General features: G+C 44.0%; 1 protein-coding gene across 1 annotated transcript in view; it reads left to right on the top strand.

The window, feature by feature from the left end:
* The first annotated feature begins 14,146 nt into the window (after window positions 1–14,146).
* The window catches only part of RPL24 (ribosomal protein L24), a 276,024-nt gene continuing 265,586 nt past the window's right edge, over window positions 14,147–24,584 (top strand). Inside the window, exon 1 of the mRNA XM_066619765.1 lies at window positions 14,147–14,151. Coding sequence (XP_066475862.1) covers window positions 14,147–14,151 — 5 coding nt within the window. The remainder of the gene's footprint in view (window positions 14,152–24,584) is intronic.

The raw sequence follows: 24,584 nt of genomic DNA, 5'->3' as shown, positions 1-24,584 counted from the left end.
TGCTGTGACATTGTGAAGTCATTGCCCTGGACAGCGCTGCTTCCAGCGACAGGTCTGCTCCCCTTCTCCCTTTCAATGACCCCAGTAAATTCACACCTAGACTTTTTGGGAAAACCTGACTCATAACTTAACAGGCCTATTACCAATAGCATGCATAAAATTGGTCACCCCCTCAATATACCATATGGGGGCTTCCATTTCAGAAGCTAGAAGGACATGCCTGGACGTCACAGGCTAGAGGCTGATTTATGTGGATCTCTGTGTAGATTTATTTGACTGTTACATTCCACTGTAATTTACAGTCGTCTTGGCTGTAATGTTTTAAACTCCATTGCTATAAGCCTGGAAATTGAGCATTCATTTAGTGGTGAGAGCAAAAACAAATTTCTAACAAGCTACTCCAAAGACAAATGAACACTTTATGTTGAAGTATCTGGCTCTTAGAAACACTTTGGCTCGATTTCAATGGGTTATGAACATTGTGTTATCACTATATTCTAAAAGGAAAAGAATTATGTGTAACATTTGAAAAAATGTTTTTGATGGGGAAAGGTGAATGCGAATGAGCATACAAAATCTGAAAAAGAAATATGAATTTTCATGACCACTTATGACAGGGGTCTCCAAACCTCAGCCCAGGGAGCCATATCCAGCCCTCTGGAGGATTTAATCTGTCCTGCCCATTCCCCCAGCCTCTTGGGGTTAAAAATAGACACACTTCTGGGTTTCCCAGCATGGGTATGTATTATATTCAGCAACTAGAGGAGGCAGCAACTGTTACCCTGCACATCCCTGATCTTGTCTGATCTTGGAAGCTAAGCAGGGTCAGGCCTGGTTAGTACTTGGATGGGAGACCGCCTGGGAATACCGGGTGCTGTAGGCTTATACCATAGTCTTTCGAGACTGAAGGTTGCCAACCAGAGGAGGGTGGGATGGAGGCATTTTGGGGTGGGAGAGGGTGGGCAGGCCCAAGGGCAGCTGAGCAGGGGGTGGGGCCTGGATTCAGCACAAATGCTGGATCTTATCCCTGGTCCCAGGCAACCCAGAGCAGCTCCAGGCTGCTCAGATTTGTGCCACCTTCTACGCCACTTCCTGCTGCGGCCTTACCCGCGGTAAGGGAAAGCAATTCCACTTGCCGGGGCTGAGCTGCAACCAGCCCCAACCCTGCTCTGGATGTGGGGCAGGCTCCAAAATGGCAACCACTGTATCCTATGCTGGAGGGGCAGTCCAGGATGTCTCCTCTAGGTAAAGGAAAAATCATTCCCTTACCCAGAAGCAAGCCTCCATGGCATGAATGGGTCTACACGGACTTATGGCTGCTATTTAACTGGTGTAGGTCCATGACGACCCATGCTGCAGGACTGGCCCCAGGTGATGATATCAGTGGTGCTGATCCCACTGATTCCACCCCCTCCTGGAATCTGACCCTTCTCCTGCCCGTCCCTCCCCCTGCCCCATTTTACCCCCTCCCTACCTTCATTCTGCCTTCCTGCCACCCTCTCCTGTCATCTTAACTGCTCCAGCGAGCAGAGAAATGTGCAATGATGGTGGCAGGAAGGTGTCATCACAAGGGGGGAACCTGCATTGGCCGGTTCCCTGTGGTAAGGTTAGGGTGGGCTGTAAGAGCACAATCCTATGTGTGTCTACTCAGAAATAAACCCCTGAGTTTAATGTAACTTACTCCCAGATAAGTGCATTTGGGATTGCAGCCTAACAGCCCACTCCTATCCCAGGCTTATCCCGATGGATCTCTTGATCTGTCAGCCTAAGTCCCGGAGCAATGGTACAAAAATGCCTGTGTTATTCTGCAGGCTGAAGCCACTCGGACAAACAGCCAGAGGTCACATGTAGAAGACAGCAGCCTGCCAAATTCATCTATCCCATCCTGCTGCCAGCAGTGGTGCTGACCTGTGTGCTTCCCCCACCCGGCACTGGCCCCTCTCCAGCGCCCACAACTAGCAAGTGTTTGCATTGTGATGTGCTCCGCATTCCCTTTTTTACGTACTGAGAAAGGGCAAGGAAGTCAGCACTGAGCTATGCCCACTCTGGAGGAAAGGGGCACAAAGGGGAAGCTCCCTGAAGTTGGGGGATTTCTCTAGGCTATTGGCCTGTGGATGCCTTTTGGTGCATCATTGGGGGAGGAGGGGGCAGTACTTGGACTCATCTTAGGAGCTGCGTCTCTGGCCAAAGGAGGACTCCAATGGTCCAGGGACACCTTGGAGGAAGCAGGGCTATCAGGGAAGGGAAGCTCTGTCACTCTGCATGAGGAGAGTCTTTTCGGGGCAGACTTTGGGGTTGGAAATGGGAGCACTCCATGCACTGCAGGTGGACTAGCAGGTGCATGCTTCTCTTTGCACCCTGCCTAATGGGGTGGGAGCCCTGGGGAGAGCTCCCCCCCCTCGCCTTGCTCCTGATGTAGGCAGGAAGTGCAGAAGAGCGGTGGTAGAGATGCTGGATGGCAACGCCAGCTACCCTGGTGCTGCTTCCACCATGGGCACGCCACTCCTTGGCTGCCACTCCCTCACCACTCCCTCACCTTCATCATCATGGTGGACATTGTGGAAAACATGCTGGTGATTTTGTCAGTGCTGAGGAACTGGAAGCTCTGCAATGCTGGGGAAGGAGAGGGAGTAGGGATGCTGCCCCGCAGGTGGAAGTAGGAGGTGGAGGCCTCCCCTGGAAAGGCACTTCAGAAGGGGAGGGCAGGTGCAGCCACCACTGGAACATTTCCGCACCAGTCCAGGGTCCACCTTTCACTACCTCCAGAAAGTGATAGCCAGTGAAAGACAGGTGGCACTGGTGAAGGGGGGGCAACCAAGGGTCACTGGGTGGGGAGGTAAGCAATTTTACTGACCCTCCTGTGTGGCACCCCAGGGCATTTGTACCCGTTGACCCTCCCTCCAGGTACACCAGTAAGTCAGAGGGGAATGGAATAGGAGAGCATCAAGAGCAGTTTGGGGCAGGCAGCAAACCAAGCCAGGGGCAGGCGGGGGAGGAACTCAGTGGCAGCAGCGCATGCCAAGTTCCTATCTCCCTTTTCCAGGTCCAACACACACCCAACTCTCCTCAGACTTCCATCAGCAAAATAGTTGGCATAGGTCCAAGGAAACACATTGGAGGCCAGCTGGCCTGCAGGGAACTAATGTTGCCCTCCTCCATCACAGCATCTAGTGGTTGCTCCATATGCACCGCTGAATTATTATTTTCAGGCACAAAAAAATTGCATCCTTAGCAAGAGGAGAACAGTTGAGTAGTGGCTTTCTCTGCTGTAGGTGTCCTGGTTCACTTTCCTAAATCACTGGAGCAGTAGCATAGCTGTTGGGTGACACAGTGGGACCAGGTGACACAATGATGCTCCCCTGCTTCATCGTATCATCCCCCGCACCTGCACAGACACCCCCTCATCTATGCATGTGCATTCCTGGCCCCAGAAATGCTCCATTTGGGGAGCCATATGGGAACCAGGGTGGGCGGGAGGCAGTGTCTTGGTGCATCTGTGTGTCATAAGGTAGGAGCTGTCACTCCCACCTCACAGTAGAGAAGCAGAAAACCGCAACTCCACCACGAGAGTGCAATGCCCCCCCGGTCCCCACCCGGCTATGCTACTGCACTGGAGCAATTTGGTCAGTGAAGAGCATCCGCTTTTTGTTTATACACCATGCTGCAGTCTTGACTGCATCCGTTCGTATTTTTGGGGTAGGGGAGGAGTTCTGAACTACGAAAAGTGCTCACTTAAAGTTATCAGTAGGTCCTTCGAAACTGCAACTTCAAGCACATTGACTTATAATGAAACCAGTTTTTACCGTAGACTAATTGCTATATGCAAACAAGAGTTAGGGCGCAATCCAAACTGCACCCTATGACGGCCTAAGTCCCTTGGGCCAGCCTAGGAGGGTCGCAAATGTGCCGTAAAGCACGTTTGCACCTCCTTGAGGGGAAGCCAGGCCAGCACTTAGAGAAGCACCGGCCTGCGGAGGCTGACATAAGGCCCCGCGCCGGCTTCCCCTCAACCGCTTGTGTCGGCGCACCTGCACCGACACAAGAGGAAAAGGTAGGCATGGGGGGCGGGGAGGAGGAGAGAGGGAGGCGTTCCTGGGCGGAGGGAGGGCAGGCAATGGGTGGCCCTGGGGGCAAGTGGGTGGGCAGGGAGTGGGAGGCAGGGCTGGGATCTGGCAGCTTCAAGTCACTCCACTCTCCTCAGACTTGTGCCACCTCCAGCAGTGGCACAAGTCCAAGGAGACCCATTGTGGCAGCAGCCCTTACCCAGGGGAAGGGGAAGAGCTTCCCCTTGCCTCTGGCCGAGCTGCTACTGGCCACAATTCCGTGCTGGGTACAGTGCAAGCCTCCTGGCTTGCCTGTTCCAGCGCAGGTTAGGATTGCGCCCTTAGGTTCCTAAAGCATAAAACATCACCAAACTTCTAAATAAGGATCCCAAACACTTCTAATATTAAATATTGAAATAAATGTGAGCTTTTTGGTCCAGAGAAAACCCACCCAGACACAGGAAGAACATGGAGACTCCACACAGGCAGTGGCCCCAGCCAGAAATTGATTTTTAATCTCACCAACTTTATAATGAAATGACTCAAAATGAAACAACTTTTAGTGAGGACTTGCTGTAGTTCACACAACCAGTTCACACAAAGCATGTTCATCCATCCACTGTAGAAGCAGTCAATGACTTGCTGAGGTTAGTCAGGCATCATAGATTCATCTCCACAGATACAATTTTCACATCAGTGGCAGACCACCCATTTAGTCATTGGGGCAAAAGCCCTGGGCACGGGGCCTTGCGCGCTTTAAGGACCCCACAGAAGCCTCTCTGAGACTTCCAGTGGGATCAGAAACGGGATCCAGAAGCACAGTTTAGATCCTGCGACAGATCCTGGAGTCGCACAAGGCTCCGTGAGTTCCTGGTAAGTGGAAGGGGGTAGATTTGCCCATGGGGAGCAGTGACATCCCACGGGGGTTGCACCATTGCACACCTTTGTCCCAGGACATGGGGCTGGAGAGTTGCACCACTGTTTCACATCATCCACTGTCAACTCAAATGCAACACTTAATGGGGGATACAGTTCACACATTTATCCGAGAGTTAAGTAATGGGACATGAAGTGATTGGTGTGAATAAACCCTTGAGCTCTGTCAACAGTCTAGTCTCTCCGTTTAATGTAGCATTTTTGTGCTTGTGCTGAACTCCTATCGATGCCTAAGTGAATGGGGGAACCAATAACAAATTGATTTGCCTCATTTCCCAGAATGGATCCACTCGATACAATGAATCAATACTTGGTGAAAACAAAGAAATAATCTTGTTCTACCCGTGGTCCCTGTTATGATTTCTCTGACTTATTGTGTGACTCAGAGTATAACTTAGGAAGCATTCTCAGAATTGATCCTAAAAGAAATTTCAAAACGAAAAGTGTTAATTACATTCAGATTTCCATAGAATTCAAGTGTAAGACATTTTTAACATAGATAGATAGATAGATAGATAGATAGATAGATAGATAGATAGATAGATAGATAGATAGATAGATAGATAGATGAACCCCTGTGGAACAGATCCCCTGCAGATACAGAAACCGCAGTTATGGGGGACACCTGTTTCAATGGTAGCTCCTGTGTCCCCACCCCGTATTAACATTGTTTAAAAGCTATAATGGGGGCAAAGTGTCTCTTGCTTAAATAGACCACAGTAAGCATTAAGCTTAAAGAATGACAAAATCAGACTGTCAGCAGCCTGAATACTTGATTAAGAGCCCAAACGAATGTACCGTCAGCGCTGGGTGTCATAAACGAGCTGTAAAGCACATTTATGGCAGCTTTCATGTAGGGACCGCCGGCGCCGGTCCAGTGACAGTTGGTACTGAGCCCAGCATCGGACGGACACCACTCAGAGCAAGAGAAGAGCTCCAGGCAGCAGTAAGGGTTGTTGGAGGGTATTCTAGGATGGGGAAAGGGTGGGGCATGGGGAGCAACCAGGGCAGGAGAGGGGTGGGACTGGTGGAGTCCTGCTCCACCAGATCCTATGCTCTGTGTTGGGATGAAAAGCCCAACACAGAGCTCCTCCAGTCTGCGCTGGCAAAATAGTCAGCGCAGACTGGAGGAGACCCATTGTGGGCCTGTGCCCTTACCTTAGGTAAGGGGTCTCCGGTGGCTGCTGCAGTGCCCATAGGATGCAGCAGTAGCCATTTTAGCACCACTGCTCCTCTGGGCACCGGGCAGCTTAGGATTGGACTGAAAACTAGCTCTATCGTTAAATAGGAAGCAGAAGTTATTCATCCCTTTTTACGTTCTGTCTTAGATTTAAACTCCCTTAAAGAAAGATGCTGACCCAGGCTTTCATTTAGCCAATATATGCCTCCCAGGTCAATCACTTATGATGCAGGTTTCCATATCAGTCAATATCTGCTTATTTGATTGTGAGTAAGACCTACAAAAGAAAAATATGAGTAACAGAGGGAGCCTAGATGATTCTACTATAGTTAAAGGGCTGCCGGTGTTATCATAATAAATTTAGGAGTGAGAGAGGGGGCACTTTCCAAATTTCCAGTGAGGCACTGAGTATGGGATGGGACTCATCATATTTTATAAATATTCAAAAGTTCAGATAAGAATCAAAGAGCACTCTTCATTTTGTTTTGAAAAATCTGAGATATGAACATGTCAGTAAAAACAGAACCATGAAGGTAGGTTATAGGCTATAACCCACTGTAAGTCTCCCCTGTCTGCTGGGTGGCTGTGGTGTGGCCTATAGGATTGGCCTCAGGCTTCCACTGCTGAGGATGATCTCTGCCTACAGCTGCCCTATTTGGGGATTCAGATGTCTCAATTAAGAGTCTCAAAGCACTACAAGGGGGATGCTTTGAGGCCCTGGTCTTCTGCACTCAGTCATTCCACCCTTGGTCCTCCGCCACTCAGACATTCCACATCTTCCTGGTGCAGGGGATTGGGTCTGCTTGATTGAAAGTTTTGCCCCTCCTTTGCCCTCAAGTTGAGTTCCAGGTCCAGAATAAGTCCAGAATGACCCTTAAAAGGCTTCCTGGCTCAGCCCTTTCCCCTCTGGCCTGATCAGGATCCCCGACTCTGCAGCTTTCCACAGGAGGACAAGATGGCGGAATCTTCTGGAAAGGGCAAAGAAAGAAAATGTTTACCCAACAAAGTGAGGGCTGTTTTTGCAGCAGATAGTCATAGATTTCCTGAATGGGTTGTTATGGTTAAACATAAAAAAAGACTCGGAATAGATTTTCCTACTCAGTTAACCATATTCTTGAGGGAAAACACAAGGCAGAAGAATTATTAAAGAGCATGTCAGTAATGCACACATCTTTATTATGTCAGCCCTCTGCCAAAAAAAAAAAGGATAAGATTGATAGTAAAAGCTACTTAACTTTTTTTTTCCTTTGCAGAAATACACCATCTGCTTCAGATATACTATCTGCCTGTGTTTGATGAATTCACACATATTTTAAAGCCCTGGAGTAACCATCTGAATGGAAATTGGACACTGCTTGTCACTTGGAAAGCTTTTTTCTACTGGAGAGATTTCACATTTGTTCAATTAAGTGTGCGTATAAGCAATACACTTTATGAAATTTATCCCCAAAATAGAGAGGACCAAAATAATATTGGTAGCAGATGGCACAGCTGTTGCATTTACAAAGCTATCCATGGGGAAAAAAAAAATGTACAGAGAGTTGGGGGTGGTACAAGGGGCGATTGGGATTGGAACTACTGTGCTACTAAGAATGCAAACAAATTTCAAGTTCCCATTTCCTGATCCAGCTGTGCACAGGTAGTATTTATAGACATGGCCCAAAGAGGAAATATGAATGCTGAAATATTTATAAAAGTGTGCTTTTAAAGCAAGTGCAGAAATTGCTGACATCCCATCCTTTGACACATTATGTGAAATGGTAGCCCCATTGATTCAAATGAAATTTACAGCTCAAGCTTCGACTTGAGTTCTATGGGACTTGCTTGAAGCTTCAGACTACACCAGAGGAGCGCAATCCTATACATGTTTACCTGGAAGCAGTTTTCACTCAGTTCCATGCTCACAAATAAAGGCTAAACTAGACAATGTGCCTGCCATATCATCAAGGCCTGTATGATCCATTCAAAAATCAGATACATCCAAAAATGTGAGATCAATGAGCCGAGGCCTTGTAATGTCACAAGGCTGCCAACCCTTGAAAAATGGGAAAAAGTGGGGCAAAGCCAGGGATAATGGGGTATGGAGTTCAGAGGTCAAAGGGTAGGGCCTAACAGTTGCTCTGGTCCTGCACACTTCCAGTCATGTCTCCCAACACTGATGAAGGACCATGAAGCTATATTACAGACATGTGCATGTCAGTGAAGATTGCCTCCAATTACCAAAGTGTGGACATAAAGGCAATGATGGGAAATGGCTTTCAGTACCCACAATGGTTTCTGGAGAATTTTGTAAAGGTTCTGCTACCTGCTAAACATGAATGAATGAATGAATACAATGCAATACAAATCTTTTCAAAAAGACTGCAGTGTGAAACATGAGCTCTGAAACATTCCAGTACACTCCTGGAAATATCCTAGGCAATTTTTGCTGCTGTTGTCTTCTTCACATGGAATATGGGTGTCAAAAAGATAATAGACAGCTTCTTCCATTGCAGCCAGCCAGCTCTCCTTTAATTAAATCCACCGAGTGTTCGTTGTGAAGTTTAGAAAGGAGACAATGTTTCCAATGAATAATTCTTTCCCATTGTATCACGTTTAAGGTCCCAGTATAACGAGGCATTTAGGACAAGGGCTATATTTCAGAGTGAGACCAATGTTTCAGCTATATACTCCCAGAAAAGTTTGCTGGAATGAAAAAAAAACACCTTTTGGATATACAATTTGTATCTCCCAGATTGCCTAGAGTACCTTATTGTAAGGGTTGAGAGAAAAACAACTGCACCCAGTACCCTCTGTCTCTTTCACTCCCCCCCCCAACTCAGCCTTGTAACAACTTGTAAAAAGAGCTAGATCAGAATATATAGACCAAGCATTTGTGGAACTGTAACCTATTTGTTGGTTTGGTTAGGGGTTGTTATTTTATTCTGTTTTTTCAAATGAGTTAACTTCTTTTACTTCCTGTTCCTGTTCTTCTGCTCAGAGGTCCAAGATGTAATGTTGCTTAAAGTCTCTTCCATCAAAGGTCACAGTGTTCATTGCCTGCAGACAAGATCTTACAAAAACACAACTGTGTTGTGTGGCATTGACTTCCTTCACTATAAACCCAGGAACATTAACAATGCATACTTCAGAATAACTTTAGAGTCAGACCACCAGGGATTGGAAAACCCAGCATGGTTTGACTTGAGTCAAGTTGCTGAGTCACTGCCCCCCACAAGTTGACTCAAAAAAGAATCATAACAGGGGCACTTTCCTAGTCTTTGAGTCACCCTTTAGTGACTCTAATGGACTCAAGTCGAGTCGGGTCCCCCACTTTAAAAAGCCCACCATGGAAAAAATGGGGCTGCTGCCAGGGAGTGTGTATATTTCAGAGCTCTCTTTACTCACTCCCCTGCTATCCCCGCCCATCTGTAAACAGGGTGGGAGGGATGGCAAAAGAGAAGTGGTAAGAGGGAGGAGGAGGGACACGAGCAGCAGCTGCCAGGCTTACCAGCATGACTCAATTCTTTCAGCTCTACTCAGAAGTAGTCCCTTTGCATCCAGTCATTCAGTGAGGGTCCCCCTCTCTTTCAAGTAACAACAGAGCCATGCTGTGCAAAGCGTGATCGCTATGAGGTCCTTCCCTGCCTCCTCTCTGTCCCTGGGCTGAGTCACCCCCTTTGAAAAGCCAGTCGTGGGAAAAGCAGGGCTGCCGCCAGGGTGTGTTTGTGTGTGTGTCTCAGAGTTCTGTTTACACATTCACCTGCTGCCCCCTTCAGGGCAGGAGGACAGAAGGGGATGGGAGGTACTGAGAGCCAAGACAGAAGCAGGGAGAGGGAGGAGGGTAACAAGCAGCAGCTGGGAAACTTACCAGGACAACCTGATCCTTGGCAACCCTACTCAGAAGTAGTCCCACTGCAGCCGGTCATTCAAAGAGGCTCCCTCCCCCCTACCAGCCATGCTGGCTCCTCATCAGCCAATGGAAATATGAGAGTGCCCATCCTTTGTCCAATGAGCATCCTTTCCTTCCTTCCTATCAGGGATGGGAAAAGAGAGCCCAGTCCTGCCTCCCCCTCCTGCTCACATTAATCCTTTCCTGCCTTCTGGGTGGAACTTCCCTGCTGCTTGCCCTGTTGGAATGCTGGTTCCAGAAGGTTTTTCACGCAGCAAGAACAGTAAGCAAGCACACCCAGACATAGGCAAAGTGCCGAGTCAGGGGGTCCCTGACTCGAGTCTTTTTCAGAGTCGTGAGTCGCCAAGTCACCCATCCTTTTTGTGACTCAAGTCTGAGTCACTGACTTGAGTTCCCAACACTGCAGACCACCATACCCAAGATTCCACAGTCATGCCCAGGAATCGGTTGGGGCAGTGCAGCAAATAGCAAATTATAAATCACATAGGCTAAGAGCAGTTTCTGCTTTATGTGAATTATCGATCCAAGAAGACCATATCAAGTGCATATCAAGTGCATCTGATATAATCCGGTCAATCTGACATGACTTGAGAAAGGTGGTGGAGTGCTGAGGAGTGTTAACAGCCCTGTAAAGCTTTGGTTGATTATTCATCAGTGAGGACAAAGTTTAAGCAGTGGGACTGAACATTAAAGGCCCCCTTTCTATTTTTTTTGAAGCTACCTTTCCTTGATGTGCCAATGTATTAATAGATTCCTTTTCCTTCTAACAATGAATGGCCCCTTTTATTTAATAAATTGCAAGCTATCTCACAGTTTCTTCAGTGTCTCAGAAAGAAGCTTGTATTGGTGACTTGTGAATATGCACGTTTATTAAATTTTAATCAATGAATTTCATCAGTTAAAAGGGAGGCCATTGCTCAAATAGAAATCTTTCATTTGGTTATTTATCCTGTGTGACTAAAAATTAATGGAAAAGCCAAAACTGTTCTGGAGCACTTGGCCACATCTTTTCACAACATTTAAGCAGTATTCTTGTTTTAAATTAAAAACAAAAGGAGAGATCCTACACACTGCTGTGCCATTTAAGGGCCCAATCCTATCCAACTTTCCAGCACTGGTGCAGCTACAATGCAGCCCATACCACAAATGTTCCCATACCTTGAAGAGGCCTCTGTGACTGCCTCCCCACCACAGGATGCACTGCACGTCCCATTGGCACAGCTGCACCGGCACTGGAAAATTGGATAGGATTGGGCCCTCAGTCTCACTAGCCTCCAATGAATTTCAGGATCCTAAGAGACAAGCTACATATTACAAGGCCAACACAATGGAACTTAACCATGATCTCTTTTCATAATACTAATAGAGTATTAGTGCGTAGGTGGCAAGGGTGTATTTTCCATATACACTCGTCCCTCTTCTGTCTCTGCACTCAGATGGGAGAGGGCTTTTGCAGAAGCTAGACTGCAACTGAATTATCCAAGTCTAGGGTCCTTTGAATGGAATATTTGTTTTGGTCTTTCTTTCTGTACCTAGTAGAACCTCAACATCTTGGCTCCTAGTGCCTTTCAGCATTTTTAGGTGTTATTTTTAGTCCTTTGGCAATGCCCTACATAACAAAGGGTAGAACATCAGGAAAAGTTAGTGAATGTAACCTTGAAACCCGTAGAAGGAACCTTTCACTCAAACATATCTACTGGTTCAGACAGACAGACTGACATAGAATAATTACAATCCTTTTCCTTTCATCGCAGATTCTCCCCTACAAATCCTTCCCCTTTCTTCCCATTCACGTTATCTCATCATACACAGCTTTGAGTGTTTACATTTTTTGGACAATGGGTGCAATCCTAACCTACTTTCCAGCCCTGGCATAGCTGTGCCAGTGGGGCAGGTGCTGCATCCTGCAATTGGGTGGGGGGCAGTCATGGAGGCCTCCTCAAGGTAGGGCAATGTTTGTTTCCTTACCCTGGAATTGCATTTCCCTTAGGTCAGTGCTGGAAAGTTTGTTAGGATTGTGGCCTACGCCTAGTTCCACTCTCATTGCTTTTAGGATTGGAACCGAAAGCTACATGCATATTCCCGCAGATCAAGAATTTCACCACAAGGCATCATGGGAGTTTAGAAGAAATGTGTCATTTTCACATTTCCTTAGCATGTTTCTTACAACCTTCTTTTCAGCCTCCTGTGATTTTCATGCTCGTGCATTTCTCTTTCTTTCCACCCTGAGCCCCTCCTCAGACTTTTTCCATTGCTGCTACTATGTTCTAAGAGATGCCTCAAGGGACAAGTATCTAATAACGTTCCCCTTTTGCTCGCCAAGCATTTATATCAATTGCAACAGCAATTTTCCAATAATAAAAAAGTAAATTCACAGGACCAAACTTTATTTGAAGGGAACTTTGACTGCAGCAGAATTATTGCAAACTCTTATCGCCTGCAGGGAATGTCTTTAGTTTCTGACTATCATCTTCTCATAACTCATAAACATGCATTGTCGTAAACACTACAATGTTTAAGAACTCCAGACAAGTCATGAAAAGTAAGTGTTTCACCATACTGTTTTTATGTCAAGGCATAATTCCATCAACACCTAAACTGCTGATAATGGCAGAGAGTGTCAAGCAAATCATATAGATAAGCTCACCCGGGTTAGATATGTTGCATCTAATATACAGAGTGAAGAAGTCTGTATGGCTACAACTCACTCATGAATCATGGAATCTGGCTTTTCATTATAAAACCTAATGTTCTCCCCACTCCCATCAAACCAATCTCAACTTTTTCTCAGTTTAAAAAAAAGCAAACCCATTTCTAGCTTTCATATGAACCTGCAGTATATTGTCAGATTGTTGGTCCATCTAGATCAGGGGTGTCCAAAGTTTATGGCAGGAGGGCCACATCATCTCTCTGATACTGTGTCAGGGGCCAGGGGAAAAAAGAATTAATTTACATTTAAAATTTGAATAAATTTACATAAGTTTACATAAATGAATATATTAAAGATGAACTTATATGAATGAATGAAGGTCTTGCAAAAGCTCAAGGCCTATAAAAGGCTTTGCACAAAGCAAGGCTGGCCTTTCCTTTGCTGCTGCTACTGCATCACAGACGTGAAACAACAAGCAGTGGAGGGAGCTCTCATCCCACAGCTCACGCGAGAGGTCAAACAGTTGCCCTCAAGCTGAGAACAGTTGTGTTGGGCCAGTGTGGGCTCCAACAAATCTCTAGAGGGCCAGAGGCTCATTGGAGACTGGAGGCTCCCTGAGGGCCGCATTGAGAGGCCTCGAGGGCCACAAGTGGCCCCAGGGCCGGGGTTTGGGCACCCCTGATCTAGATCAATATTGCCTACACCAGTGTTCTTCAACCTTGGGGTCGTGACCCCAATGGGGTCTCATAGCCTTAGTTGTGGGGTCATTGCAACTTATGAGAATGAAAAGGTTGAAGACCACTGGACTAGAGCACCGCAAGGTAAAGCAGGGAGACATCTGGTGTACCCCTTCTGGTACCAGGAGACTGTGTCCCACTCCTGCCCAGGTTTCTTAACAATTCTGCTGCAATAGCTTTTACTAGTGCCAGGCTTCATGGTAACTTTTTCTGCTCTGTCTAACTAAGAATATTTGGCCTCAGTGAACAGTGCTGGCAGGACATAACGGGGGCAAGGAATGGGGGGATGGGCAGATGCCCAACAATGCCAATTTCTGATGCCTAGAATAGGCACTGGATTAGATCCTGGTTATTGTTCCTCAATGCGCTGAGTAATCTTGAGGTAAGCTACCATATCTTGATTTAGACCATGTCCATGACCCTGAACAACTTTTGGAAAAACCTATACAAAGTTTTAATAGAGAGCTCATGGCCTAGAAAAAGATCTTCATAGTGCTCAACCCACATTGGCCCTTGAACTGGTACATAAGGTGCAGGGTATATATCAATATGCCTATCCATTATCTGGGATGAAAGGCCCATCCATGCCTCCTATAGAGCATGGATGACCAGTCTGACCATCATGCTCCTTTTTCAGGGCCATGCACACAAGCTGCTCATGCTTCAGCTCATTTTTTAAGCATGAATAGGCCATGGGTCACCACCATCATGAATAACTCTGAAGTTCAGGCCTGTAATAATTTGAAGTCCAATAACACAGGCCTACAAAATTGAGGGTCAGAAAAGTTTTTCCCAAACTGTATGGTGGTTTGATATGCATTTGGGGTGCCGATTCCAAAAATAGGGCATGTTTTGCCCTATCGCGTCTAGTTTTGGAGATATAGTATAGCCTCATTAGTGAATGGTTCAAGCAGCTTCCTCATGAGGAAGCCATGGTGTCTTATATCAAAATATTCCTGAATTACTAAATCCACTTTCATTAATATGTTAGTCCACTGGTTCTCACACATTTAGCACCAGGACCCACTTTTTAGAATGAGAAACCGTCAGAATCCACTGGAAGTGATGTCATGACCGGAAGTGACATCATAAAAGCAGGAACATTTTTAACAATCCTAGGCTGCGATCCTACCCACACTTACCCAGGAGTAAGTCACATTGACTATCATTGTTAAAAGTATATACATAGTAGCTTGTTAAAAGTATAGGTCTGAAACATTTCCCCAAATGCAGTCATATGCCATGGTAGCATTGAGTCTAATATATTAAAAATAAAATGTTGAAATGAATGGGGACCCAACTGAAATTGGCTCGTGACCCACCTAGTGGGTCCCGACCCACGGTTTGAGAAACACTGCTTTAGTCCAACCTGTGGGAAGTGCAACGCAAACCTAACATCCAAGGGAAACTCTAATGGATCGTAAATCTTTCTGCCACCACACCGTTTTCCTCTCACTTTCTCCTTAGTCAAACAAGGGCTGAAAAGCTTTTCTTCTCCTGTGCAATATTGATGTACTAAAATAATTTCTCCCTGCAATACTTATTCCTTTTGCTGCTTATATTTATAGGCTTCTCTGATTAAAAGAAACCTTTTTCCCCCTCAACTTGAGAAATTAAGGCTGTGCTATAATTTTTAGGGAGAAATTAAAGAAAGAGGGCTACTGCATATATATATGGAGCTGGGAAGCAGGGAGATTTAAATATGGCATAAATGTCCATTTGCTTTTGAAACATCAGAATGTTATTTTTCTTTTGTAATTATAGGGTCAGCCATGTCCAGTAGGCTTTGATGAACTCTGCTGAGATGAGTTAAGAATAGGGAGCAAGGACAGAATTTTACCCTTGTTGTCCCTTTGTTGACTTGCTATGAACAGATTAAAATTCAGTAAGACTAACAACCCAATCCTATGATTGCCCACTCCCATAATTCAATGATGCCGAAAAGGCTACCGCTGCATCTTGCGGGGGTGGGGGGGTAGTCACAGAAGCCTCCTCTGGTTAAGAGAACATTCATTTCCTTACCTAAGGTTAAAACTCTGCAGGGCAGAGGTCTACTTGGCCCTGCTCTAGCAAAAGAGCTGGCACATGTCCGCATGGATCTGGGCCATGGGACTGGGTCCAAGAAAGAAGCTAGGATTTTATGGCCGCTGCTGCCAATGAACCTGCCCCCTTCCTAGAGCCAATCTGTCCATCCCCCATCCTGCCGCCTTGCTGTTCTGCTCTCCTCCTGTCCCATTCCACCTCCCCCATGCCATCCTGCATCTCTTGCCAACTTACCTGCCTCAATCAGTCCCAACAGGGCCACTGCCATAGGCAGTGCAGCTGTGGCCTTTCCACTGGCACTCTGGCAGCAAGCACCACTGTATTTTTATATTGAAGTGGCATGTAAATAGGGCACAATCCTAACCAGATCTACTCAGAAGTAGGTCCTATTGTGTTCAATGGGACTTGCTCCCAGGAAAGTGAGTTTAGGATTGCAGCCTTTATCATGACCATCATTTATTCTGATCTACCCCAACTCTGGAGTGGTTTAGTGCAGGGGTGTCAAACATAAGGTCCGCAGGCCGGATGCAGCCCTCGAAAGCAATTTATCTGGTCCCTGTTACAATTGGCTCTCCCAGCGTGATAACTGGGCTCCCTCATATCTTGAAATTATGAACAAGGTTTGCACCTTTTCTCTTCTGTCATTTGCAGCTAATGAGTTCCTATGTGAGAACAAAGTGTTTTCCTGGCCATCTGCCCAATAATGTCACTTCCTGCTTAATGACATCACTTCCGGCCCTCAGCAGGTGCCATGAATACTATTCGGCCCACTACCTGAAACATGTTTTACACCCCTGGGTTAGAGAATCTGGAATGGCTTCTGTAATTCACTCCACAAACCATCCCCTGCCTCCACCTGTGACAATCAGAGTGCCACAACCTAGGACCCCAGCTAAACGCCCTTGGCATTTATGCTGGGAGCACTTCTCCTTCATTTCTACAGAGGAGAAATCATTCCCCCCACCCCAATTCCATCTCAGACTTCCATGCCAAACTGACTAGAACTTTATCCTGACCGGAGAAAGCACAAGGGCAAAGGTGCATGACTCCAAATGGTTTGCTTCTGACCTTAATTTTTCACCCCCTTCTTGCCTAATCGTGATTTTAATTATCTACAAATTTGTACTTACTCAAAGGCTAACATTCAATTTATCTATGGAAATTCAAGGCAACCCATGTAAAAAACAGATTTGTCAGACCTTAATGAGATCATTATTATTCATGCTAAATGCAGTTGGAAATGCATTAATCGCAAAACGTTTCTCTCTGTTTCCAGAATGCCAGGGGACAGAGGTGAAAATATGTCTTACTGTGGGTAATAGCTTTGTCATTTATGTCTGGTTCTGCCTATCATACAAACAAACAAAAGCCTTCCCACCATAGGCAGCAGAAAAAAATATATACAGGCGTCTGCCGCTTAACAACCTTCCGCTTAACAATGGACCGCATATATGACGGTGGTCAAAGCACAACAAAGAGGCTCTTAATGAGGTAGTTGGGTCTCCCATAGCCTGCAGCAGAATGTCCATTTACACAACAAAGAGGCCCTTAATGCAAAGGAGAGGCCATCTATTCCAGTAGCCTGTACAGCCAGCTAGTTTCTGGCAGGAAGTATCTGTTTACACAGCAAAGGCACTAGATTGGACTGAATGTCTGCTTGACAACCTAACTGCATAACAATGGAGATTGGAGAACGTATCTTCGCGGTTAAGTGGCACACACCTGTATATATTTTCTGAATGCATGAGATCAAGTAACAAACCACACAATGCCAGAGTTTGATGGAAGCAACCATAAGAAGGTAAGAGCAATTGCTGGGGAGAAAAATAATTTGCTCATTTCCAAATATTCACTTCATATTCATTTAGGCTACAATCTTATGCATACTTATACATATCTGGAACCTTAACCAGCTAGGTTCCAGATCATATGGAAGAACCCTCCCTGGATTCAATGCTACTCTATAAAGAAAAATGCTGAGTGTGAGAATGCCCAGAGGAATGGCCCAGAAGAGGGTGCATTGCCATGGGGATATAGCTAGCCACCACTAGGGTCAGGTTGACCCAAGATTTCTTTGCACTTGACATGCTGTCCCCCTGTATTTGGTGATGTGCCAGTCTTTGTTCCTACCATTTTCTGGATTGGGAAAGGAAGAAGGGGATGAAGTAGAAAAGGAAGTAAGGAAAAGAGAAGAGTTGTGGGCTAGAGCATCATGACATTCTAGCCCACTATTCTCCTCTGTACTTCCACTTTCACTCCATCTCCCTTTTCCTTTTCCAATTCAGGTAGTGGCAGTAAATGCAAATGGACAAATGGCTAGATGAAGGTAAATGCCACTACAAATCTGCTCCTTGAGATGACCACCTCAATCAGCCATATGGATGTGAAACCCTCAGCCTCTGTGCTTCTGCTCCCATCAATGCATTCAGTGAACACAGGTAACTTCTGTAGATGACTTTTCTCTCCCTGATGTCACAAAATATCTGTGATTCACCCATGCCTTTTCCAGGTTTGTGGAACTTTAATTCCTTTATCTCTTCTTTTTTTCCTATGATTCAAGAAGTTGCTGCTGGGTATCACTCCTATGGGGACATTTTGTTGTTGTTTTTCCAAAAATTATTACAGGTTTTTTCAGGGTATCAGTTTTTATAATGTTTTGTATCCCTTGGCTAGGTACAGCTTCTGGAAACATCATTAGTCATTTTGGAACAGCAGTCAGAAGTCTGGTAGAGAGGACTACTTCTCCAAAGACTTTTGCTGTGGTGAAGATGCTAAAGAATCAGAAAGGAGATGATGTCAGTTCTTGTTTGGAAAAGAAAAAACTTGCCTGGAGATTACAGGAAGCAAAATGCAGCAAGTGACTGATGCAGATTGAAAGGAGTTTCTTTTCCATTATTGTCTGCAGGACACTTGGCGCTATTAATGTTAGAGCAAAGGCGTGGGAACATTTGACACTTACCAACATATTTACAGTCAGGCTACATACATGTTTCATACCTAGTATTTGTGGCCCTAGATTGTAAAATGGAAATAACAGTGACCCATGTCAGATGTTGTGATAATGACTGACTCAAAGTCTGCAAAACACATTACATGCTCCAAGTGTGTTAATGATGCTAAGAGCCATATGCTCTCTAGGTGACCTTAGACAAGTCACTATTGACCCTTAGCTTCTCTGCACTCACTTTGCACCCACAATGCACTAGGGATCTCACCACATTAACCTTCTGTACACCGTTGTTGTAAATATGACTGAAAATGTACTTGAGGCACTTGGAGCACTCCAAAGTACTACATTATTATTATTAATTATTATTATTATTATTATTATGGTCATGATGAATTAAACATTGTCCGCGCAACACTCTAGACCAGGCAGAAAGCCTTGTAAGGCTCCAGACATGATCCTAAGCAGTACTTCATTTCCTGAACTCTTTCCCAGAACTCTTTCCCAGTCAGTCTGAACATCATGCAGGGCTCCATGGTGCTAGGTAAGTAGGGGGCTGGCATTGTGCAGGGGGCAGTATTGCAGACCTGTTGGAAAGATTTTCAGGTTCTTTTCACTGACGCAATGCCAAACAGTCACAGACCTTTCAAAAGGGTTTGGAGGCTTTATTTCTACAATAGTAAGTGTATAATAGTAATAGTAAGAAATATTCCTTCTATTAGGAGTGCCAGCAAGAAGGCCAAGTTAAGTCTCATCAAATTCTGTGTAAACCAGAATCTGTTTGGCAAGTCAAAATAAACTTCTAACAATAGAAAGGGCTTGGCCTTCAGAGTCCTTTTGAAAACTGAAGTTGGCATACAGTAATCAGTTTTTCCTTTCTCTCCCTAGCATATACGTTAATTAATAATTTGTTTTGTTGTGTTATTACTGGAAAGGGAAACTTATCGTTTCAGTTTACAGGTTTAGTTTATAGGAACACCACCATTAAAGTTTGTATCCTAAAGGCAAAACACAGAGCTAATGAAGTAACAGATGAAGTTATTAATTCATTTTACTGTGTTTTCTTTTTGCTTCCTTTATAATAGTGTGGGTTAATATGTATTATTTGTTATATAGTGGTTGAGAAAGTAACGTGCAGCAACTTGCAGACAGAACAAACTATTTGAGTAAATATTTCTTAAAATATTAGAACAAAAGAAGAAAATCAGCAAGTTCCAGTAAATGATAATTATCACAAAAGTACAAAAAAAGACAAATCTGGGTGAGTTTGTTTTGGGGTTGCTGTATTCCTGTATTCCTATATCTGATAAGTTCTGGTATTTGTATGCTTGCAATACTGAAGAAGCTTTAATGCAAGACCCAGTTTTCAACTCTTGTCTTGAACTGATTGGAGTAAAACTTGATTGTTAGTACCTTGCAGCTATAGACTTTAGATAGAACAGGTGTAGATAGAATAAGTACCTTAGATAGGATTACCTGAGATTACCTGGAGATATTCGGAAGAAAACTTCGAGGAAGACCAGTTAGATAGGTACCTGTCTTAATCTGTATGCTCTTATCTTTATATTTGTCTTAAAGGCTTGTAACTTAATGAAAATCATAACTGTGTGTGTGAGAACAATTGTATGCTGTCACGGTCAGCATGAAGTAACAGAACTAAGTGTTGCCAAAAGTTTCTGGGAAGTTAGCCACTTCTGGGGAATCTGCCAAGATATTGCCCAATGAGGAAAATAAGAAATGTGTTTCCTTTGTATGTGAGTCTAAATTGGAATGGAATAGGTAAAGATATTATAGTATTTTAAAGACGAAACTTTCTGAAGATTTCGAATGAATAAATGAATGAAACTTTCTGTTTTCTGACCATTATACTATTTTATAATGAATTTTCATTGCTATAAGTTCAATAACATGTATTGCTTTAGAGTTTACTATTTTACAGGTCTAACAAGAATGCGGTAGTTAAAAAAAAATTGAGTTGTGAAGCAACAGTGTGTAAATGTGACAGATTTGGAAGAATAATCACAAAAGCTTGAAAGCTTTCCATTTGGAAAATAATTAAACCAAAACAGATCTGATGGGATTGTGCATGAACTACCAACTGCAGACGTAATCCAAGAGTGGAATGGATTAAATAAAAAGACCTTTATTTATGACTTTATTTGAAAAGAACTAAAAACGTTTGATGTCTTATGAAGCACTACTTTGAAGATTACGTATCTTTTTCCTGATGGACCCTTTTTCTTGATGACTGCAAACTGTAGAAGTGTTTGTAGTCTCTAAAGTTGTAATGATGAGATGTCTTATGATGTGTTTTTATTATGTTTGATTTGTATTATGTTTTGTTATTGTGATGTGTGAGTGTGCAAAGAGTTAAGTTGTATATGGGGTGTCTGTGAAGTATAAAAAGAACTGTTTATTGTTTTGTTTCAAATCAGTCAAAAGAGCAATGAGGAGAGAAATAAGCTAATAGGTATATATAAATGAGTATGAAATATAATAACTTAATAATAATAACTAGGTATTTCTATACTGCCTTTCTGGTCATTGGATTACTCCTCTGACTTTATTCAAGGCAGTTTACATAGGCAGATGTTTCTAAAACCTTCAAGAGATTTTTACAATCATAGAGGTTCTCTCTTTCAAGAACCAACAAATGGATCTTCCTGGTTTGGTCTCACTTCTGGCCTCTAGTTCTCCCACGCAGACTGACAAGCAGCTCCATCTCTCCCATGGAGGGCAGCCAAGACACTTCTTGCTCACACCAAGAGCAGGTGGAATCACTCAGCTCGGCTTGTCAGCTGCTTCAAGTTCTCGCCATTCTCAGCCGTTCAGGGAGCTGCCGGTGTCCTTGAACTGGTGACCTTCGGGCTAATGGAGGCTCTACCCTCTAGACCAGACCTCCTGCTCCTACAACAAGAACTTGTTGCAAAAGCACCCAGCTGAAGGAGGTGCCACAATCCAAGAAAACACTACACCTATAGTTAAAATGTCTCTTAAAGAAGCTCTTAAGTAATACTTTCCAAAGAACTCCTTTTTAGTTTAAGTGTGTGCAACCACAATAGTTATCTTATTTATCACACGTGTGCTATAAATACTTTGTCTGCTATGTGCTGCATCATGCAAAATGGAGTAATAATAATAACAACAACAACAACTTTATTTTTACCCCGCCTTTCTCCCCGAAGGGACTCAAGGCAGCTTACAACTGGTTAAAAACAGATTAAACATAATTAAAAAACAGATTAACAACATAATTTAAAAACAGATGAAAGCATATTAACACATATCATAAAAACAGTAGTCAGATAACAAGGTAAAAAGAGCATAGAGCAGCAAGTCATGAAATAATCAGGCCTGTAAAAAATTAAAAGATGTTGAAAAGATGTTAAAAAGGCCGAGAACTCAGAAGGCTTGTTTAAACAGAAGGGTCTTCAGGCCTCGCCGAAAAGTCTCAAGAGAGGGAGCCATTCTTAAGTCAAGGGGAAGGGAATTCCATAGCGTTGGTGCCACTACTGAGAAGGCCCTATTTCTAGCCGCCGCCCCACATACCTCCCTGGGCAGCGGCACTTGTAAAAAGTCCTTCTCTGATGACCTAAGAGGATGAGCCAGATTGTACAGAAGTAAGCGATCTCCAAGATAGCCTGGCCCAGAGCAGTATAGGGCTTTAAAGGTCAAAACCAGCACCTTGAATTGGGCCCAGAAACAAATGGGCAGCCAATGTAGCCGCAGGAGAAGTGGACTGACAGAGTCAAACCGCCTACCTCCAGTAACCACACGGGCCGCCACATTCTGCACTAGTATCTACAATACATAGTAGGAACATGAAAGGTAAGATGACCAGTTTTCATAAGGTCAACCTACACTTATGATATCTCTACATGAAAGAACATTTTCATAATAGATTAAGTAGTAGTCTTATTCAGACTTATTTAGAAATGAATTCACTTATTAATAAGCAAACATGCATAAGACTGCATTAAGATGTTGTCATATTTCTAAAGATATATTCTGTTAAGAATAACAGAATTCTAACTTGCAATAAGTATTATTATTAACAGTATTTATATACCGCTTTTCAACTAAAAGTTCACAATAAGCTTTAAGCTAAAAGTACAATAAGCTTTAAGCTAAAAGTACAATAAGCTTTATACACTGCACAGTACATTGCACAATATACACAAATATAAAGTGGTCTGTCCTTAGTATTATTTAAATCTAAAGGTTAAAGAAAAGGTTAAAAGATGGAATTTGCATTTCGAGGGTACTTCTTTTGCAAACTGTTTTCTACCTAGCAGTACTCTTTTAAAGAGTGTTTGCAATGTGCACTGAGCGTTGTGTCGGCCATATGAAGTTAGCTGCAGACAGAATGGCAATAATCTTAAGGTTACTTAAGTCTGAAGGGACTTGATTTAGCTTAGATTTGTAAAGCCAAGTAAAGCAGCCCATGGAAAGACAGAGAAGTAAACAAGGTGACACGGATGCTCTTTGCAATCACTGAACTGGAAGAATGTAGGAGTACTAACAGAAATGAGAGGAAAATTCTATTGATCTAATTAGATCAAGTAGTAAAAAGTGAATATTGAATTGCTGAGGATATTTCACTTTATGCAGTTATACACATTATTTTTAAAATGTGTCTTTAGTCTATCTACTACTGTCATACATAACTTCACACAGAGCACAGTCCTAGTCAGGTCTACTCAGATGTGGATCCTATTTGTTCAATAGGGCTTGCTCTCAGGGAGGAGTGGTTAGGATTTCAACCAAGTGCCTTAGTCTAATGTATACACACTGTCACATAGCATGAAGAAACAAATGCACCTACATAACAAGAAAAGTAAGAGTAACAAAGGGGGTTCAAACAAACATGCATATCCCCAACCAGCTATACCTTAAGATAGCAATGTGGCCAAAGATGTTCCTGTTGGCATCTGGTAAACACAGACAGCTTACTCCCACTGCTCAAGGTCTCACAGCTTGGCACAGTTCCCGGGGAGTGTGTGCAGCAGCCTGCTTCGAGGACAGAAACACAGCACAGACGGCAGGGTCCTTCAACAAAAGTGTATTTACATCTGATGCAGTGCTGTTCAGTACAGGCATTCAGCCTTGGTCCCCACATAGGGAACCAGAGCTACTCACTCTCACAATATTTAGAGCACAGCAACAAAGTGCTCCACAGCCATCCATCCAACAACCCCCTCAGTCCAGCAGTGGCTGCTTTGGTTTTATACAAAAGTTGGCCAATGGGTGCCTGTCTCAGGGCAGGCTTGGGCTAATCAGCCCCACCCATTTCCACCTTTGTCTGTAGTCACTCTGCAGGCAATTGACCAGCACCTGCTGAGTGACTCAGCACTTTTTGCCTGTAGCAGGCTTTTGCTGCCTCTGCTGGGGCCAAACTTTACACAGGCCTCCTGTGTCAAACCCAGGGGCATCCTCCAGCAACTCCCAGCCAAGGGATTGGGCACAAACCTGGACAGTTCCATCTTGGCCAAGAAAAAAAACGGAGGATTGATGGAGATTTTAGAGGGTGAAAATTCTTTTCTCTAGTTTGAGAAAAATAACTGAAATTGGAGCCAAGAGAATGACTGTTGTTCCCTCAAAAACAGGATAGGAGGGTCATTATGTCAAAGTGACCTAAAGCAATAATGATTGGCAGAACATGTAGGTCATAACTTTCCCAAAGGGAAAATTCCAAGATCTTGTATAACCAAAGTTGTTGTTATTATTATTATTATTATTGATTTATATCCCGCCTTTTTGCCCCATGGGCACACAAGGCAGCCTACAACAATTAAAAATACAAAATTAACAATTAAAAACAATAATTAAAACAATTTTCAAATGATTAAACATCTAAAACAAACCCCATGGATTCTAATATAAAAGGAGAAAGACAGCCAGCCAGCCTGTCAAAAGTTAAAAGCTTTTTGAAATAAAAAGGTCTTCAGTCCACGCCGAAATATTAGCAACGAGGGAGCAGTTCTCAATTCTAAGGGGAGGGTATTCCAAAGTTCGGGGGCCACCACCGAGAAGGCTCTCTTCCTGGCTACCACCCGGAAGTTGTGGGCCAGGAACATTTTGAGATGCAGGGTAGAATGACTGCCTAATTAGAGCTGGGACCATGCACCAAACCTGTCATAATAGGCCCAATAAGGA

This window comes from Tiliqua scincoides, chromosome 3, assembly GCF_035046505.1.
Source record: "Tiliqua scincoides isolate rTilSci1 chromosome 3, rTilSci1.hap2, whole genome shotgun sequence".
In the NCBI taxonomy this organism is placed as follows: Eukaryota; Metazoa; Chordata; class Lepidosauria; order Squamata; family Scincidae; genus Tiliqua; species Tiliqua scincoides.
Note: the sequence above shows the minus strand (reverse complement) of the source record. Positions and strands in the feature narration are given on the sequence as shown.